The sequence below is a fragment of the Electrona antarctica genome (assembly GCF_951216825.1).
Source record: "Electrona antarctica genome assembly, chromosome: 18".
Classification (NCBI taxonomy): Eukaryota; Metazoa; Chordata; class Actinopteri; order Myctophiformes; family Myctophidae; genus Electrona; species Electrona antarctica.
This window is the reverse complement of record NC_136799.1, coordinates 21865040-21879497: the sequence shown is the minus strand read 5'-3', so window position 1 is coordinate 21879497 and position 14458 is coordinate 21865040. Positions and strand designations below refer to the sequence as shown.

Sequence of the window (14458 nt, the reverse complement as noted above, 5' to 3'; positions counted from 1 at the left end):
TCAATACAAGGTCTGCTAGGAATCAGAGGACAAGGCATCCTTCAAATTCAATTAATTAGAGCCGACCTGGTTGCTTATTTCGCTCGCAAACTCTGGCAACACTGGCTTTGTTGTTGACTTGGTAACCATCGCGGCGTCGTCAGTGAGCAAACTCAGCACTAGAGCACTCAGTGCTCAGCACAACCACAATCACTGCAGGTTAGGAACTTACTTACTGTAGGGTTAGCTCATTGTATTGAGCTGGTGTTTAATTTGTTTCGCTATATGCCTATATAATTTCCATAGATGTGTACCTGCCACTTATCTAAATTTAAATACTTATGCTAGCAAGCTAAGTAACGTTGCCCGAGTTAACATTAGCTAAGCTAATCTTTTCTGTCATTCTTCTGTCATTATACTTTTCTTTTGTTGGCTTTGAGAGTGGCGTAGCATCTTCCATCTTCTATACTAACCTTTATAGCTGAATATATAACCAACAACATACGTTGAGTGTAATGATTTTCTCTCTGTTATAACGGAAGAGTCCCTTTGGCTGAGTGTATCTTCTACAGAATGAGATTAATTTCGGTGCCTGAGAATGCCTGCAGGTGAGTCCTTAGCTTTACAAACAAACAAATGCACGCCTATCCTATGTAAGGACATTTGCAGAATAATGTACACAACCCATGTCAGCTCATGGTGTTCACTGAAGACTTTCTTTCTCCAGGTGTGAGTGAAGCCCGTGCAAAGACCAGGGATACATTCAATGAAGTCCTCAAGAAGTACACTAACCCTCCATCAGAGAAGAAAAAGTCAAAAAAGAAAAGTTCAGAACATCAGGAGAGCATTGTGGTATGATCAAAAGAGACTTTATAGGAAGTTTTGTATATTGTAGTTAGTACAAAGTAGTAACTCATCTTTCTTTTTCTACTCCCTTTCTCAGCTGCACACTCTGAAACACAGTCCCAACGTTGAGAAAGACACAGAGGAGGATGAGACTATCATTCAAAACGCATACGAGCATGGCAGCCCTCGTTTCAACACACGTGGAGAGAGAGAGATAGCAGAGAAGGTTAAGGACATCAGGAATGAGGAAGACACTCAGCCGTCTAAGGGCAAGAAGAAGAGCAGAAGAGCACTTCCTTCACCCCCTGTCCATGAGGACACACCTGGTTTAATTCAGAATGACAGCACGGAGGACGCTAACGCTTCCAGGTCAGAGGTCAGCATGGTGCCAGATGATGCAGCTGGAGCGGCATCAAAGAGAAAGAGTAGAAAAGGGAAGAACAAAGGCGATGCGGAGAGGCAGTTGGCAGTGGATGCTGAGGATGAGCTGCTGCGTGAATACCAGCTGCAGATAGCTCAGGTGGAGGAGGAACGGACCACAAAAAAAGGAGACGAGAACACCGCTTCCCAAGACATCGTTTTGAATAATGATGTGGGGAAGAAGAAAAAGAAGAAGACAAAGTCTGTCAACACAGAGTCAGAAATGAGGTGTGTAATAACAGTAAATTCCTTCAGATTTTGTCTTTGTGGGTTGGAGGGACCTTCTGAGCTTGAAAATGAAAAACGAATATTAAAGGTATGTTAACAGGGTGAAAGGTCCTTTAAATTGGATCTGTAACCTGGTTATTTGTTGGTGGCGAAAATACTGACTTACGCGGACTTACACAACTCTGTCACAGTTGGTTATTGGTCTCAGAGTTTGGGCAGAATGTAACCTTGCGTCACCAGGCTTTCCACCTCGGAGGAAAGCCTGGACTGTGTTACTAAATTGCTGTGTGATCCGGTCGGGAGCGGATGATATCGTTACGTCATGTTGTAGTCATTGTTTTGTAGTCATCAGGCTGGAACCCTCTAAACCAGAACATCCTTTCCCTCAAACCAGAAGAATAATCCCTTCCCAATAAAAGGTATTATTCTTCCGGTTTGAAGGAAAGGATGTTCTGGTTTAGATGGTTCCGGCCTGATGACACAATGACTACAACACAATGACTACAAAATGAAGTAATGATATCATCCGCTCCCAACCGGATCATAAACCCAAAAAGTAATGCTGCCCAGGCTAGGCAGAATGTAGAGGTAACTATAAAAAGGAACTCGACTCTCTTTTGCTCATGAGGGAGGAAGAGGAACTTGCAGAGCAGGATGCTGTTGCAGAGAACAAAGCTGAGTCCAAAGGAAAGAAGAAAAAGGAAAGAAAACAAGGTAATGTACAACTGATTATAATCACAGAATTATCAACACATACAAGGTGGATGATTTGCAGCACTTACTCTCCCATTCTCAGTCATCAAGGATGAGAGTGAAATGGAGACAGACGTGCCAAAGAAACCAACATTTGATGAGAACCTGGTGCTGGCAGTCTACATCCACAGGACAGACCGCCTTAAGACTGACCTACTGATATCACATCCCATGGTCAAGGTCCATGTCATCGATGAGACTACTGGACAGTATGTGAAGAAAGAAGACTGGTGAGAATCGATATGCTGCTTTGTTGCTTTGTTTTGTTTCTTTCAGTTTAATTTTATGCAGTGGCAGTAACGTAAATGAGGTAGTGCACTCTTGCTGGATAAATATGGAGGAGACACTGGCATTACGTTTGCTGGCCAATACCTGCCCAATTTGCCCATTACATTATGCCTGTGCAATTTCCAATGACTTGAAATGCTTTGTCATTCTTTTCAGCCATCGGCCAGTCATCTCATATTATGAGCAGGAAAATGTTGAGCATATTCTTCCCATCATGACCCAACCCTTTGACTTCAAAAAGAACAAATCAACCGTTCCTGAGTGGGAGGAGCAGATCATCTTTAATGAGCGCTTTGGTTACTTCTTCCAAGAGGATGACAGTAGCCCCAGGGTTATACTCTTTTTTGAGGTAAGCTCATGTCTTCAACTTTTACTTACCTAGGTAAGATTTGTTGTGCATGCATACTTATTTATTTGCATCAGTATTGACACCCGAGAGCTGCCCAGCACAACCACAGTCTCCTGCTGTAGCACCGACTAGCAGCTAAACTTTCAACTTTCAAATCAGGTTTATTGTCACAAGTCACAAATTTACAGTTGTGAAACAACATTTTGCCCTAACTAACGATCCACATGGCAAATTGTATGTTTTGACATATTAAAGGTAATGTATTTGAGAAATGTATAGATACTAAATGGACTTCTGCAAATATGCCATGGTAAATTCAGCCATGGCAAGTAATGCCTATATTCCCATTTTATTTGGTTATTTCCCATTAATTGGAAAGTTTAGTTTACACCTTGAATATTCCTGGAATTTAGCAACCCTAATTGATAGTCCTATAACCTATATATACATAAAGTAGTGATAATGGCGTATGTAGGCAAGACTGACATAGCGACAGGGCTCAGAACTTGTTCAACTGTTTCATAGTCTGGTTGAATTGCTTTTGATGCATGATGCATAGGAATCGCTTACTTCAATGGAAGTTTATTATTTGTTCAGTTTACCTCTCCAAACTTTTCCAACCTGTTCTAGGAATTTAAACTGGTCATTATTCAGGAACAAGTCTGTCTTTTGCCTTTAAGCTACTTTATTTTTTTATTTTTTTACAGGTGATTGATTTCATGACTATGGAGGAAGCAAGAGCGAACATTGATGTTGACAAGCATGAACGAGGATTCAGAAGAATTGCGTGGGCATTTCTGAAGGTAAAACATGCATGTTGTTGACTGCTCATTGAAAATAAACACACTAATTTCCACTTAGTTTTTCATTGCATCTTTTTTAATGCTTATGTGATCTTCACCTCTATCTTTCAGCTTGTAGGCACTAATGGAGTGCTCAACATTGACACTAAAGTTCGACTCCAGCTATTCTGTCCCCCAGCACGGACAAAAAAACAAACAAAATCTATTGAAGTCGTAGACTGGTGGAGAAAACACCCCCGGAACAGATATGCATCCACACTTTACATTTCTGTGAAGGGCATCAAACTTCCAGAGCATGTAAGTTGTTTTTTTTGTTAAAACTACAACTTTATTTTACTCATACTTTTTGAGTGATGCAACCACTCCCTTACGGAGCTATGTGTGTGGGTGGGTGGGTGTCTGGGTATTAGCACGAAAACAGCATGGCGATCTATGTAAAGCGCCTTGGATAAAGGCGCTATATAAATGCACCATTTTATGGTTGTTTTTCACCACCTCGCAACCTAACGCATACACAAACACACACGCACGTATTAAGTTTATATATGATGCTTTCGGGTGTGCCAGTACAGTACAAAACTTTTAACTGTTCCAGAAATTATGGCAAGCATTATAAACACCATCTAATAACATGCAACAATGGCTCTGTTTCTGTCTACTGTACATGGCCACTGCAGTTTACGATATTGTTACAATGTTATAGTAACATCCTTTTCAGGCATTGTGGTATAAAATTCTGATGTCAAACAATTTATGAGCTAAGTATTATGTGGAAGCTGATTTAACATGTGTTCTCTAGGTGGATCCCAGTATGCGCTCCATGATGGCGCTGCAGGAGGAGAGAGGCACCACCTCTTATAGTGAGCTCCAGAGTGAGGTCACCAGGAGAAGCTTGATACAGCCTCTAGAGAGCAAAGCCTCTGTTCTGAAATGGAGCAGGATGCCTGGACAGGTTGTTGGAGCTCAAATTACTAACTGGAAGGAGCTATTCAGACTTTTTTTCCCCCTGTTGTGGTAGTTGTTCATTTAACAGTGTTGTTTTTAAATTATTTTATATACTGTAAATACCCCTATCGAAAAGCAAAACAAAAACGCAGAGGGCAGGTGCAAAGGGCACAAAAACTCTACCATTGCAAACTAATAATGAATTTGATAATTTAGTGAAATTTGTAAATGTTTTGTCTTGTTTTTTATATTAAAGATCTGTCGGATTCCCAACAAGCCTGTGTTGTCGTTTCGTGGTGGTCGGATGGGATGCTTCACACTGCGTTTCTCTCATGATGGGACAACGCTGGCTGCTGCCTGCGCTGACAGAGATGCTTTCCCTGTCATAGGTAACTCATGCCTCATGTCATGCTCTGATGCTCCCTCTTAGTCCTCACAGGGTTTCAGCTGATCACTCAGCTCGGAAAACTCTAGCTAAATGAAGCCTGATGTGTTCTGTGGCTAAAATAGTTGGGGTTTACAACTGTGACGTTGACAAACTGTTTGTGAGCAGCACTAGGAGGGATAATAATAACAGGATTGTAGAACTAAGGCACATACTTTAGGGCGGTCCTATTCTTATGGTATCAGATTCATTTTCAAACACATGGGTGTAGGCTTGTTTGGTTTTCTCCACCGTTCAATCCCTTACATTAACTTTTGACTTCCCCAGGCTGAGCAAGACTAACAACTTGCAGGAAAAAATACCAAAAAGTTTTTTCCGTTTATATTATTTATCTATGCTTATGTAGAAGGAAAGTGAGTGATTAGAAAAGCGTTATAAAAACAATAATCATTAACATATTCCCAATAAAGATGTTAATTAAGCCTGTTTTTTCAGTGTATGAGATTCCCTCTGGCAAGGTTTTGGCTGCCTTCAATGGACATCTCAGCATTGTATATGATCTCTGCTGGTCCAGAGATGACCGGAGCCTCCTGTCTGCTTCCTCTGATGGCACTGTCAGGTACATCAGATAAATGGATCAGTAATATCGACACACTGAAACTTAAGACACAAATTATGTTTGGAACTCTCACTTTTATAATGGCTGACTTTCATAGCGCCTCTAGAGGGAGCTCTTGTTGTAGCGATATTAATCTTCTGTCTCTCTGCTGATTATTTACTGATTTTTCGTCTCAAGAAGTGTCTAGATTAATCTTTTAGCATGACATACAATTGTATTTATTGTGTCAACGTGGATGGGTAAGGTTTCACAGCCTTCTTTCCTGTATAGAATATGGAATGTGGAGGAGCTCCTTGGTATAGCTCAGAAGGTGCTCCCCCACCCGAAGTTTGTGTATTGCGCTCAGTTCCACCCTATGGCCACGAACCTGGTGATGACAGGGGGTTACGACTGTCTGGTGCGGGTCTGGAGGCTGGATGTTCATGAGGTCAACGGCCAGCTGCTCCAGGAGTTCGAGGGTCACAGCAGTTTCATCAACACGGCTTGCTTTGACTGTGAAGGTGCGCTTTTGCAGAATATAAATAACCCATACATTATACATTTATGCTTATTTTATACATACACACACACACACACACACACACTGCATTTTAGGATGTAAGATTACATAGTCTATGGAAACAAACTCTTGGCGTCTACTGTTTTGTTTTTATTGTCATGTTTTGTGATGGGATAGAAGAGTAAGCTATTATTTATTGGAATGACGAGGTATGGGTGTGTTCTGAGAAGTTAAAATGTTTTAAATTATTTCAAATTTCATTCAGGGCGGAGAATGTTCACGGCAGACAACAGTGGTCTGATCATTGTGTGGAAAACCTCACTGAGTGAGGGCAAGCAGCGGCAGCCATGCCGTCACTGGTGCATAGAGAGGGTAAATAGAAAACAACAAACAGGTGTTCTCTTGTTTCCTATACTTATAAAGCAAAGTTGAATATTCTCCTGTCATCTCCTCTCAGAAAATTGATGAGAGAGACCTGAGTGGCATTCCCATCAACATGTTGGAGGTACATCCAAATGGACGACGGCTTCTCATCCATGCCAAAGACAGTGTCCTTAGGGTGATGGATCTGAGAATGTAAATACTGTATACTTTTGATCGTGTGTGTGTGTGTGTGTGTACAGCACCTGCATAACATGTATATATTATATGTATATAATTATCATTCATTTTATTAAGTTACTTAAACTCTCTCTCTCTCTCTCTCTCTCTCTCTATATATATATATATATATATATATATATATATATATATAATCATTAATTACAATACAAGTACAGTATGTGAAGTGGGGATATCCATTTTATGTGATGTTCTTTATTAGTGTTTTAGACTATTGTAATTGTAACACTTTATTTTGTCTGTTTTAACAGCTTGGCGATCAAGAAGTATACTGGTGCCACAAACTACAGAGAGCGTATCTACAGTACCTTCACTCCTTGTGGGAACTTCATTTTCTCCGGCAGCGAGGACGGGATGGCCTACGTTTGGAACGCTGAAACTGGTGAGGATGTCATGTGCTTCTGTCACTCCTTTAATCACTCCAAGCGACCTGTCTGTCTGTCTGTCTGTCTGTCTGTCTGTCTGTCTGTGGTGGGAGTGGTGTTATACAGCCTGATGGATGTCTTGTCTGGTTTCCCAGGCGACCAGTTGGCAGTGTACTCTGAGCTGTGTTACCCTACAGCGCTCCGCGGCGTTGCGTTTCACCCTCACGAGAACATGGTGGCCTTCTGTGCCTTCGGTCAGAGCCAGCCTGTCCACATCTACCTGTACGACCACAAAGGTTGGCATCTTTTGTTTTGATTTGATTTGATTTGCCATGTCCTGTCTGATATTTTCAATTGTACCACCCATGAACTCTGAACATCTTTTTTCTTTTCATTGCTCCTTTGGGGTTTTATATGATCTTTTTTATGACTGTAATAATCTCTGTTGTAATGACATTCTTTACGAACTCTCTCAATCATTCTTTCCTATTCTAATCTGTGCAGTCTCCCAGCTGGAGGTTCGGAATATGAAAGTGCTGAATGGGAACAGCTCGTCAGATACCAAAACCCACAAGAACCCATCCGAGAACATGATGTTCCAGGACACCTCTGCCTCTTCCTTCCATCAGTGCACCCAAGCAGCAAGGATGTCATTGAAGATGCGGCGTGTGAAAGACAAGCTGGACTCAATGCTTGTAAGTAGTCACCTTGCTTCTACTGAACATTTTTTTGACTGTCTGATAAATTGGTGATGTGAAACCCCACTGTCGGGATGGGTATGATGTAAGAGCAAAATGGCTGCCATGTGAATATGGTCAATTAGGCACAGACCGCATTTGACACAATTTTATTATCTTGGGGTCCCCAATATACACAGTCAAATCCTCAGTATTAATCAAATGAAACGCCTTTGGAGTTAAATAGCAGTAAAGGTCCATTTGGTTCCTAACTAACTATCATTTAGTTTGGGACCACCTGGAACCCCCTAAACTAAAAAGACCTGCAGTATAAATGAAAAAAGTGTCTCACTTTTGATGGTCCAAACTTTATTTATTTTTTAGCAGCAAACAATAACCATACATTGAGAACCAATGCATAGATTAGTTCCAAATTGTTATTTCACTCTCTTGTATACTGTTAATCTTGGAACACTTTCAAACCCTTCCTAGGAGCCACGTCAACGTTCTCAGACTACTGAATACTTTTATGAACAAGGTACGTATTTGAGGCAGGAGTCTTCTGTTTGCTATGAAAAGGTCATGGCCACGGTATGCTGACTTGCACCTCATCTACACAGGCAAGGAGCGAGCATTCTGACGGCTGTCCTGATATGGAACATCGACCATTGCGTAGCCTGAACCAATCAAATAACCAATAAATAGTAGCGTGTAGATCTCAAGTTAACCAATAAAAGTGTTTGGTGGCCCGCTCAAATAGAGACTGCGAGCGAATATAGGAGGGGTGGACGACGTGTCAGCACGGCACGTTGTCGCTCGCGGTACATCAGGACAGGCTCATTGAAAAACATGTCTTCTAATGAGATTTCATTGTTCGCTTGCTCGCATCGCTGTCAGTGTGGATGAGGTGTGATACATACTATGTGTTTGCTTAGTACTGAAGGGACAAACTCATGAGCTTTGTGTTTCTGGTTTCTAGACAAAGTTTCTATGACTCAGATAGGGAGGAGTCTGACTTTGGACACTGGCACAGTGAGTATCATTGTTATAAGATTTATATGCTATTTAAAGGACCATACTGGTGTCGATACAGTGAACAATAAAGCACAACCTTGAACCTCTTAGGTTATTACTTTAGAAGCCCTAGTGGTACTATGGTATAAAACTCTGTCTTGGGTAAATGTTTCAATTTAACATTTTTAACACTTCTGTTCGACTGTGTTCTTCTGAAGGAGTATTCATGTCCTTAAAAGCATACACAGCCATGTAACTTGATTCGTCCCCTCTTCAGGTGGGACCAAGCACCTTATTACCTCTCCTGTCTCCTCACTCCAAGATGCAGCTCTCTGGCTCTGTGGCAGAGCCGCTTGTCCCCCAGGCATCCCTGAGCACCCACAGTCGTGAGTACCGTATGCATTGTTTTCTTCTGAGGCAATACAGCCAAGTCATTGTTTGCTACTAGCAGCAACAAAGTAACAGGCTGCAATTCATTTTCAATGTAAGCTAGCAACATAAAGCTACAAACTGCATGACGGGCACTACAAAACTAAACATTGAGCCGGCTTCAACTTTTTTTCTGTTCTCTAATGACGCAATAAAGTGTCAATCAAGCATGCCTTTGTTTCGTGATTTCCACTTCCTTCCCTCTCCCCACAATTCCTGCTCCACTCCATGAATGGAAGAAAAACTACATTTTGCTGTTAACCAGTTCCCGAGGGAGGGCGAAATCCATTTTACACCGTCGGACTAACGACCGACCGTCGGACTTACCGACCGCCGCGTCGGACTACCGACCGGCTGGAATGGATCTCGTCCCTCCTGGAGTTCCCTGTGCTATTTAACCCAGGGTAACTTATATTAGTTACAGTATGGCTTGAGCAACACTTCAACGCCAACTCGTGAGCAGTGTAGCTGACCACACTCTGTCATTTTGAGGCTTTTGTCGCCACTACAATGCAGCACAGGAGTGTTCATATCTAATATGAACACTCATATAGAATTTCAATATTCAAGTTTCTTTATTGTTAAATCGTGTGTATGGCTACATAAGGGAACAATTATCCCTGTTTTATAGTACAGTTTAACCAGGGTTCTGTTATAGAGGCTCTAAGTCGTTAAACTGAAGTTAGATTGATAAATTCCAAATGTTATCAAATTATCCTGAGGCACCCTAGGGCCTAGGGTGCCACAGCACCCACTTTGAGAAGCTCTGCACTACATTACAGACAATGGCTGGGTTTCCCAAATGACATTATGCGTAGGGAGTATGCGTGTGGTTCTTCTCAACAACACCCTCTTTCACTGTGAACATAGATATTCCGTGCATAGATGTGCCACAATTTACAATTTAGGCATTTAGCAGACGCTCTTAATCCAGAGCGATTTACATTAAGCACAATGGAATGGTAGGCCTGAGACCTGGTATGGTAGGCCTCAGGCCTACCATACCAGAAAAGAATGCTGAATTAACTAGCTTGTGGGTTAATAAATATAGGCCTATACAAGGAGGTTAAATGGGAGGCTATTGTGCAGTCAAAGTTACCAATACAAGCTAGTTCATTCAGCATTCTTTTATTGATCGGTCAGGCCGGTATGGTAGGCCTGAGGCCTACCATTGCGGGGCACATCTATGCACAGAATATCTATGTTCACAGTGAAAGGGGGTGTTGTTGAGAATAACCACACGCATACTCCCTATGCATAATGTCATTTGGGAAACCCAGCCATTGTATCTTATGTATTAACACATACACTTATCACTAAATCCTAATATTATATATGCAGTAGAGGGTTTGCTCAAAAGAGGTTAGTTTGTGCAAATGAATATGCTGAGGTATAAGGTCAAATATTTGTGAAAATTAAAAAAAAAAAAAAGTCTTAGAAGGCTTAAACAAATGAGCTTAGGACCACCTCATGCAGAGATGATGGGATTCTGCCAACAAAGCATAACAGGGATTTAAGAACTCTTAAATCCCTGTTTCCTAGTACCAGTATTGTGGTTTAGCATCTCAAGAAGCATGTATACCATTGAGAGAGACACAGATGGACCTCTTGTAATATTCACTTGTGTCCGTAGGTAATCACTGCAAATTATGTCAAATGTCTTTGGAGTTGTCGTGTCAGCTGCCATGTTCAAAGTTTTGTATTGTTTCTGCTGTGTTTACAGGTGGGTTCAGTCCAGTTGGTCAGCGTCTTAAAAGAGCCACCTCTCTCAGACTACAGGCGGTAAGGTTGCTAGTGCTACTTGCTAAAGCAATTGTCACGTATTTTGCATGTTTTATGTCAAGTTTAATATTACTAATATTGTCATAGTGTACTTATTTCCCAGAATGCTAAATGACACCGTCAATATGTTTTTTGAATATCTTAATGGCTTGAGTATGGCTAATACACAGTGTTAATTTATCCATTTGTAACTCTGGGAGAGTGTACAAACCAAATTTACATTTGTACACTCTCATAGGTGCTATTCTTTTCTATCTACTAAACTGTAAGATTCCACCATATGAACCACTGGGGAGATTTAACAACTGCAAATGTTTTGCCATCAGAACCTCCATGATCATGCTTCCCCAGCCAACCGCCTGGGAACAGAACCCACCACAGTTCAGCAAACGGTACGTACTATTTGCCTAATCACACGCAATCTGTTTCACGCTGTCCTGACTACTGCTACTAAAATCCTCTTCCTCTCTTGTTCTTCCTCAGGTCATCTCGCTGTATGACTACAGTGCCAACCGTTCAGACGAACTGACTGTGAACCGCGGCGATGTCATCCATGTGCTATACAAAGACAATGACAGCTGGTGGTTTGGACGTCTGGCAAACGGACAGCAGGGTTATTTCCCAGCTTCTTATGTAGCAGAGGAGAGTAAGTGAACACTCTTGTTGCTGTGACAGACCGTGTAGATGCTGTATAATGTATCTCTGTGGATGCTGTATGTCTTTGGGTGCTGTATGTATGTTCGTTTATGGTGTATGTACCTCTGTTTATGGTGTATGTACCTCTGTTTATGGTGTATGTATCTGTTTAGGCAGTGTGTATCTCTGTTTATGGTGTATGTATCTGTTTAGGCAGTGTGTATCTCTGTTTATGGTGTATGTATCTGTTTAGGCAGTGTGTATCTCTGTTTATGCAGTATGTCTCTCTGTGGATGTGGCCCCAGGTGATGAGGTATTTTCTATCCATTACAGGAGATGTTGTCGAAGAGGCTTCTCAGTCCGAGGGGAATGTTGAGAGATCAACGCCAACCAAGGTAAGAAATGGAATGCAATGATCCTTTGGCATAGATCAGCGGTTCCCAAACCTTTTTGGCCATGCACCCTGTTACCTCCCGACCTAGCTGATGCACCCCCTGTTACCTCCCGAGCTAGCTGATGCACCCCCTGTTACCTCCCGAGCTAGCTGATGCACCCCCTGTTACCTCCCGACCTAACTGATGCACCCCCTGTTACCTCCCGAGCTAGCTGATGCACCCCCTGTTACCTCCCGACCTAACTGATGCACCCCCCGTTACCTCCCGAGCTAGCTGATGCACCCCCTGTTACCTCCCGACCTAACTGATGCACCCCCTGTTACCTCCCGACCTAACTGATGCACCCCCTGTTACCTCCCGACCTAACTGATGCACCCCCTGTTACCTCCCGACCTAACTGATGCACCCCGTTACCTCCCTACCTAGCTGATGCACCCCCTGTTACCTCCCTACCTAGCTGATGCACCCCCCACATGGAAATATAAATTGCATAAGCTATATAGAGACATACATTTCCTTTTTATCCACATACCTGAATATGGCATATATGCAGCATAGGCTATATTCTGCATTACTTGCCATATATTGGCATAATATGTTAATATATTTAAAATAAAACCATAGCACCACCATTAGACTTTTCATGTCGCACACCCCCTAGAAGGCGCTTGCGCACCACAAGGGAATCACTGCTAGATAATGTGGTACTGAGAACTGTTTTTGTAAATGAATTGGTGTAATAGGTTGTACGGTGCTGTTTTCTGTCACAGATAAGAATAGATTTGCTTACTATAACTGAATGAATAACTGGACGATAATTGTGATGGTCAACACGCTAATATGCCATCTAACGCCAACACCAGTGTGTTACTATGCTACCTTTTCCCTCATGCTCTCATTCATGTTTTCCCCCTGTTGTCTCCAAGGTGTCTGCTGCCATTAGTGCATCTGGTGAACTGAAGTTTCTTTCCGAGCAAGATACTGACCCAGAGTTGAGTGATAACAAGTAAGCCCCTTAGCTGTCGCTTTGACCCTTGCTTCTGTCTGTAAATTCTTCCAGTTTCAACCTGTGAGTGAGATCACTAAACGGCGCATAAGGACTACCTTCACAGTACATCTGCTTTTCAATTTTCTTATCTTATTTCTTTTTTAGAAAACAGCAAGTTTCCTTCTAAATTGAGACTACCTTCTACCCAAATAAAGATACCTGCTTTTAAAAGTGACCTTAAGTACTACATTAAAACGAATGCATTTCTTTACCATTTCTAGACATTGAATAGCTTATTTTAGAAATTATGAGTTGATGTTTAGCATCATCATCAAATATTTTGTTTTTATAAACCTTCCTCACTTTTGAATTTCAACCAGAGGCAAAAGGAAAAAGAAGGTGAAAAGGCTTGGAGTGCCACCATCACCTCCCTCTCAGGCCACATCTTCAGATCCAGATGTCCCAGGGTCACTAAGCAGCAGGAGGAGAGCTAGATCAACAGGCAGACCTCTCCCAAAGAGGCCAACAGGACAGCCTAATGGAGCCTTTGAACCCGATATCTAAACCCATGGAGTTTCTTCTATGCTACGGCCCACTTTGCTTACATATAACGTTTTAGTAATAGGATACTATATCGTCACTGTCGGTTACAATCCCCATTATGTCCCAAACTGTACATTTCCAGGAAAACAACCTGGGTTCCAATGGATAGTAGTTTATTTAGTCTCAAGCCCTTGTTAATAATTTTCATTGGTTCAATATTAAAAAACCCACTGACACTTTCAAGGTGTTTCAAAAATAGATCTCCAAGCTCATGAGTCACGTCCTGAGCTTGTAGATCGGCTATTTCCGTTAGTGTTGTACAAGAAGTAGGGCATTCATTTATAACATAAAAAGTGAAGATACAAAGTTTCTGCCCGACAGCAACGATGTACTATAGTCCAGCCAGTATATTCGTTGTTGTTTTTGCACTTTATAAAGAATATAACTATGTACAGTAATTTGGTTGTCAGATCATATAATGTACAATCCTGGGGATTGGAATTTTGCTGTTTTATATATTTTATTATTTATTATAGTCAACTAATATGGACTGTCTTTTTGTAACTTTTTACAGACTATAGATGAAAGACACATGAATGTAGGTGTATTTTTTTAAGAGATTAAGAGTGTACAAGTCAATAAGTGTACAAATTAATTAACATGGGTTGCCAAGTGTGATTTGTTGGTTCCTGTAAATCTAACTGAATCTGGTGTGTCATCGTTGCTCACCCATTCAAATCTTTGCCTCTGAATTGTAAAAACAAAATAGGTTCAATTATATGGTAGTACAAAATGTTAAACAGAGTAAATATTTCAATAAGAAACTGTTTTGAGTTATTGATGTTTTGAATGTATCTGTGCAGTTGACTGATGTACCTTGACAATTGTTTGGGC

The 14458-nt window shown here is 41.4% G+C and overlaps 1 protein-coding gene across 2 annotated transcripts; it reads left to right on the top strand.

The window, feature by feature from the left end:
- Positions 1-71: 71 nt before the first annotated feature.
- ahi1 (Abelson helper integration site 1) lies at positions 72-14388 on the top strand. 2 transcript variants are annotated; one of them, XM_079528965.1, is made up of 27 exons: positions 72-198; positions 522-587; positions 707-831; positions 923-1473; positions 2102-2187; positions 2270-2456; positions 2671-2863; positions 3571-3666; positions 3778-3963; positions 4466-4618; positions 4868-5000; positions 5492-5615; positions 5886-6115; positions 6380-6486; positions 6572-6690; positions 6987-7117; positions 7256-7396; positions 7605-7795; positions 8270-8315; positions 8757-8809; positions 9114-9177; positions 10944-11002; positions 11329-11394; positions 11486-11648; positions 11972-12033; positions 12960-13039; positions 13402-14388. In XM_079528965.1, exons 2-27 carry the CDS (start codon positions 578-580, stop codon positions 13583-13585), a joined length of 3540 nt encoding a protein of 1179 aa, XP_079385091.1. In that variant the 5' UTR covers positions 72-198; positions 522-577; the 3' UTR covers positions 13586-14388. The 2 variants fall into 2 exon arrangements, with proteins under 2 accessions (XP_079385091.1, XP_079385090.1); XM_079528964.1 differs by having other exon boundaries at positions 9069-9177.
- The last annotated feature ends 70 nt before the right edge of the window (positions 14389-14458 follow it).

What these genes read in the sequence shown, in the direction of transcription:
- ahi1 (XM_079528964.1), top strand. An exon ending in AACACAGAGTCAGAAATGAG is followed by an intron (nt 1,474 to 2,101) that starts GTGTGTAATAAC and finishes TTTGCTCATGAG; the next exon opens with GGAGGAAGAGGAACTTGCAG. An exon ending in GAAAAAGGAAAGAAAACAAG is followed by an intron (nt 2,188 to 2,269) that starts GTAATGTACAAC and finishes TCCCATTCTCAG; the next exon opens with TCATCAAGGATGAGAGTGAA.